Genomic DNA, 5338 nt, shown 5'->3' on the forward strand with positions numbered 1-5338 from the left:
AAGTCGACTTCTAGTCGACCTCTAAAAATGGCGGAATGTCGACTAAAAATCGACTTCTAAATAGTCGATTTATAAAAGTCAATTTTCCGTCGACTTTTATAAGTCGACTTCTAAAAATGGCGGAAAGTCGACTAAAAGTCGACTTCTAAATAGTCGACTATAAAAAGACGGAAAGCAGTCAAGCGGCGCGTCATCAATATGGCGGCGAATCTCGAGGAAGCTGGAGGAGAAAATTAATGTTTACGCGAGTGCAAGGAATACATGCCGCGAGACAGGACACGATAAGACGTCGAAAAGCGCCGCGTTATCAACCACCGCCACGAAACGTCGTCGTCGTCGTCATCATTGTCTTCCCGTTGACTTCCTCGATTAGATCAGAATACTGGAATTTGACTGAATATGTATGTTGCAATATGTTTGAGACGGTTGTCTACATTGTCTACAACAAGAATTGTTACAGAATGCCGTTACCAACCGACATGGAAGCGAAATTGCTGCGCCAGATAGTTCTTGCAGGTATGGCGGATCTAAAAGAGGATCAGGATAAGGCCAAGTGGAAATATGCTTTAGAGGTTAGGTATGGTGTGTTATTAATTATCATCGATAATTAAGACCTATTGAATGCGATCTCTCCATTCTGAACCATCTTTCAGAACACCATCAGAAATGGAGGAACCTGTGTTCATGCATTCTTCGTGCGTTCTACGGAAAATCAGTCCGGATTAGGTGGTTTATAAAGAGGTGTACGAAACGAATAAGATGTATGCGAGGTGTCACGACAATAGAACCCGAATGATTGCCGAAATTCGCTTCCACGCTATGCCATCTTAGTGAACCATTGGTTGATCCACCGCCAAGGTATTTTTATCACAATTGTTGCTTTATAATGTTTTTCCTATTTATTTATAAAGATATTAATTTTCATTATGATCGAATATTATTCTCATTTATAGATATAATCAAGGAACCGGGAAGATCATTTGCCGCGTGTCTGGTACATTTGGAAAGGCCGGATGGGGACTACCATCGATGGATATAGAGCATCTGTGGACGGTGTAAAGTGGTTCGCGTATTTCTTTTTGGAGGGTCAAGTGTACCCTAAGCTGAAACGATTTGTTCCGTCGTTGCTGACGACACCTGGGAGCATCACCAAGTCATGGGCCAGGTAAATCGTTATTCTATCTCCTTTCGATTTCACGTTGATTCATCGAATAGATTACATCAATTCAATACGATTTTTTCAGGTTTATACCACACACTCAAGCAATAGTACAAACGTTGCAGTCGCAGGGAGTCGTGTCCAAATACAAACTGCTAGAAATCTGGGGTTTGGATGAAAAATGTGAAATTTTAATTTATAAAATAATATTTAGATATTATCATCGAGTAGACTTCTATACAATACTAGACCGCTGACAGGCATCTCGGCCGTGATGCTTGCCGCCATGTTGATTTTAGTAAAGATTTGCTATACTATAGATTCTATACAAGTGGTTTTATACAAGATTTCTATACAATAGTCTGGCATATACAGAATGTCCAAAAGAAAGGGTTTAATACTACAGGAGTAGTGGTTCGATTTCGGCATTCAAGTAGCTACACGTTGAAGGCATGACTTACAAACTTATTGATAACATGTACCAATATTTAACACAAAAACATTCGCCTGCTTTGTTATGTACTGTAATAACGAATGCAGATAAACGCACATCATGAGCAACTGAACACCCGATAGTGACTTATTGTTAATTCAATATGGCCGCACCCTTCACTAACACTTGCACCTCGCACTCGCATCAGCTTTTCGGCAGTGCGTCCATAGATGTTAATGGTCTAGTATAAAAGTCTGTGGATATTATATATTTATAATTTTAGTTCTGTTGTCAGCTTACAAGAAGTGGCTGCCGGAATCCGCGCACGCAGAAGTGGCACAGATATGACGGCACACAATGGCCGCCTTTGTAATTAAGAATAAAACATTAGGATTGTAATTATACAGTTTTTTAGATAATTAAATTATTTTATATATGAAAAAAAAATCGAAATGCATCAGTTTTAGCCTTCCAGCAAAGGATCGATTGTGTATCTTGAAATAATGAGGTAAAAATTACAAAAGTGAGAAAATTCATTAGCGTATCTACGCTTTTATTTATCAGAATCTAATAAAATCTGTTAACTTTTGTCATTTTCACCTCATTTTAAGATACACAACCGACCTCCAGACGTACGCGGCGGCGGTTTATTTTATCGACTTTAAAAGTTGGCGGGAAGTCGACTTTCCGTCATGACGGGAAGTCGACTTGAAGTCGACTTCTACCGAAACTGACTTGGCAGAAAGTCGACTTTTTTAAGGACGAAAGTTGACTTGAAGTCGGCGAATGTCTCAAAAAACGCCGACTAAAAGTCGACTTTCCGTCATGACAAGAAGTCGACTTCCCGTCATGACGAAAAGTCGACTTCCCGTCATGACGGAAAGTCGACTTTTAGTCGGCGTTTTTTGAGACATTCGCCGACTTCAAGTCGACTTCAAGTCGACTTTCGTCTTTAAAAAAGTCGACTTTCTGCCAAGTCAGTATCGGTAGAAGCCGACTTCAAGTCGACTTAAAGTCGACTTTTTGCTCTTAGGGAACTTCGTCGTAAAAGAGCGTTTACACGGTATTTAACGTTAGTATATTTATATTATAGTTATAATATCGATGTTATATAACTTCGGCGTAAATCGGGCCGTGTAAACGTAGTAATTGTTGAGTGTGCAAACCATTTCATGGGTTTTGGCTTGACAAGCAGCGAGGGAACCTCGTAAACTCGAAAATTCTGATTTTAATGAAACTTTTCACACATGTAGGGAGGGTTTATTGCTGCCCAAAAACGGTTCTAAGGGGTGAAACTACCCCTTATATGTATATATAAAGGCGGGCTTTTACTTTTCTTGATATCTCGAAATAAAAATTGTGCAACTAGAAACTTGCAAATTATAAATTTTGAACATTATACTTCCTCACAATTTTCAAGTATGCAAATTATAAATTTGCACGTTGCTTGATCAACATTTTATTTTGCTCGACTCATAAAGCTTTCTCTTATGAGGAAGCCTGTTTTTTTTTATGCATAATTATTAGTAGATATTTATTAAATTGGCTTTCTTATAGAAGAAGCTTTATGAGCGAAATAAAATGTTGATTAAGCAACGTGCAAATTTATAATTTGCACACTTAAAAACTATGAGGAAGCAATGTGCAAGTTTCTACTTGCACACTTTTTTTATTGTGATAAGCTTTATTGCGACTAATATCTGTTATACTAATATCTATTATACTATTACAAAAATCAATTAAATAATTAATGTTTTTACTGAAATGATTCCTACTAATTGCAGATATTTCTTAATTTTTCCATTTTGTTCCATTTTTTAATTTATATATTAGTTTTTTATTTCTACTTTAAAATAATTTTTGAAATATTTAAAAATTAAAATTATATAAATTAAAGTTAATACTATAAAAAAAATTATAGTATCTTACCTAATGTTTTTTTTAAATATGTAAATATATAATATTTAAAAAAAAAAGAAAAGTTTATTTTAAACATATGTAAAGGAGACCGGGGCAAAGTCGTCACCAGGGCGGAGTCATTATTGCAATTATCTCGAAATCTGTGTGTTGTGTAAACTCGCCATTAATACTGTAAACGCGGCTTATGGTGTCCACGTAACCAACGGAGTTTAGTGAAGTTATATGTGCCATGTTGTGATTCTTATTGAGGCAAACGTGTTTTTGGAAGTCGTAAAATTTTTTGCGGGTCGAAAACTTGTAATATCTTAAATATTATTGTGTCTCCGAATCTCAAAGTAAGTGATTCTAAAGAGTAATGCATGCTGAACACGAATTCAGTAAAATTTTTTTATTTTTTCATTGATTTCTAATATTTTATAAGCGACCAAACTTGAAACTTGTGTCCGGGGCGAAGTCGTCACCAAGCCATATCATGGAGGCTTCTGGCGAAAATCAAAGTCATCAAAGAAGCAGCAGTGCTCCGATTCCGGCGAGAACTTGGATAATATGTGCTGCGTGTGCTCAGAGATGACAGAATAGAGCTGACGAGAAACGTCAGCGTAGAGCCCAACGCAAGCGTAGGGCACATAAAGTGAGTGCGCTTTTTCTTGTAATTATTTTCTGCCATCGTGTTTTTAATTAATGTTTCCATTTTTTTATTAAAAAATAATTAATGAAATGTATCCTATTATTTTTTATGATCGGAATTATGAATTTTTATTTAAAATTTAGTTCGAGAATGGAGTGATGACTCCGCCCCGGCAATTTTGACATTTCAATTTTTGCATCTTTGTCGTTTTCACTCTATACCAGTTGAACAAAGCGACTTAGACCAAAAATGTCCTTATAAATTTTGTAGCCAATGGTTCACTCTTTACAACGGTATACCACATTTTACTAAAATTATTTGTTTTGTTGTTAAAAATCGGTATAGAAGAAATAGTCACGACTTCCCTCAGTCTCCCCTACAGTATTTTAAAGTACATATAGATACTTTCTATTAAATTAATATAAAAATTCACTCCAATAAAAACTGATTTGGCGCAATTTTTCGAATTTTATTATATTTTTAGGTCTTTTTTTTCTACCCCTATTTCATATATAATTCTTTAATATTTGGTTGATTAGTTCTTGAGCTATAACCGTTTGAAATTTCGTGGAATCCGTACATACATAAGCAAAATGTGCAAGTTTTACATTTGCGTATTTTTTTATTATATTGGCAATTTTTTTCTAATTCTATTATATTCTTCAGTCTTTTCTACCCCTATTTCATACATAATTCTTTAAGATTTGGTTAATCAGTTCTTGGAGTTATAGAAATTTCGGTAAATTTGGCACATACATACACACATACACACATACGGACATTGTTTAAAATTGCGATTTTTCGACGTTTTAGAACATTCTGAACACATTGGCAGCGGCAACTAAAAAAAATTCTTTTTACGAAAATAAAGCTTCTTCTATGAGAAAGAAAAATGTTTAAGATATCAAAAAATGTTTCATATATAAAGTTTTAAGGTGATCCTAAAGCCGTGATCCTAGCCGGTTTTTTTCAGTTTTTTTCTTAGCACTAATCTTTTAATTGGCTTTATAGAAATGCAAAATTCTTGTCTAGAATTAAAGTACGCATCAAAATCTAGGTCATGGTGGTCGAATTTATATGTAGTGGTCGTCACGTATAACAAAAAATATTAATTTTTTTTCGTTTTCGATATAAATTCGACCACCATGACATAGATTTTGATGCGTACTTTAATTCTAGACAAGAATTTTGCATTTCT

The 5338-nt window shown here is 35.1% G+C and overlaps 1 protein-coding gene across 5 annotated transcripts; it reads left to right on the forward strand.

Annotated features, from left to right (window-relative positions):
• Positions 1 to 153: 153 nt before the first annotated feature.
• Positions 154 to 3096, forward strand: LOC112456070 (probable ATP-dependent RNA helicase DHX37). Of its 5 annotated transcripts, none has more exons than XM_025018365.1 (6): positions 154 to 401; positions 461 to 577; positions 654 to 858; positions 954 to 1165; positions 1245 to 1342; positions 1879 to 3096. In XM_025018365.1, the coding sequence occupies exons 4-6, from the start codon at positions 1014 to 1016 to the stop codon at positions 1938 to 1940; spliced, it is 312 nt and encodes a 103-aa protein (XP_024874133.1). In that variant the 5' UTR covers positions 154 to 401; positions 461 to 577; positions 654 to 858; positions 954 to 1013; the 3' UTR covers positions 1941 to 3096. The 5 variants fall into 5 exon arrangements, with proteins under 5 accessions (XP_024874133.1, XP_024874134.1, XP_024874136.1 ...); XM_025018366.1 differs by having other exon boundaries at positions 1888 to 3096; XM_025018364.1 differs by having other exon boundaries at positions 180 to 401; positions 1876 to 2353.
• Positions 3097 to 5338: the final 2242 nt, after the last annotated feature.

The sequence above is a fragment of the Temnothorax curvispinosus genome, unplaced genomic scaffold (genome assembly GCF_003070985.1).
Source record: "Temnothorax curvispinosus isolate PA1 unplaced genomic scaffold, ASM307098v1 QBEX01006643.1, whole genome shotgun sequence".
Lineage (NCBI taxonomy): Eukaryota > Metazoa > Arthropoda > Insecta > Hymenoptera > Formicidae > Temnothorax > Temnothorax curvispinosus.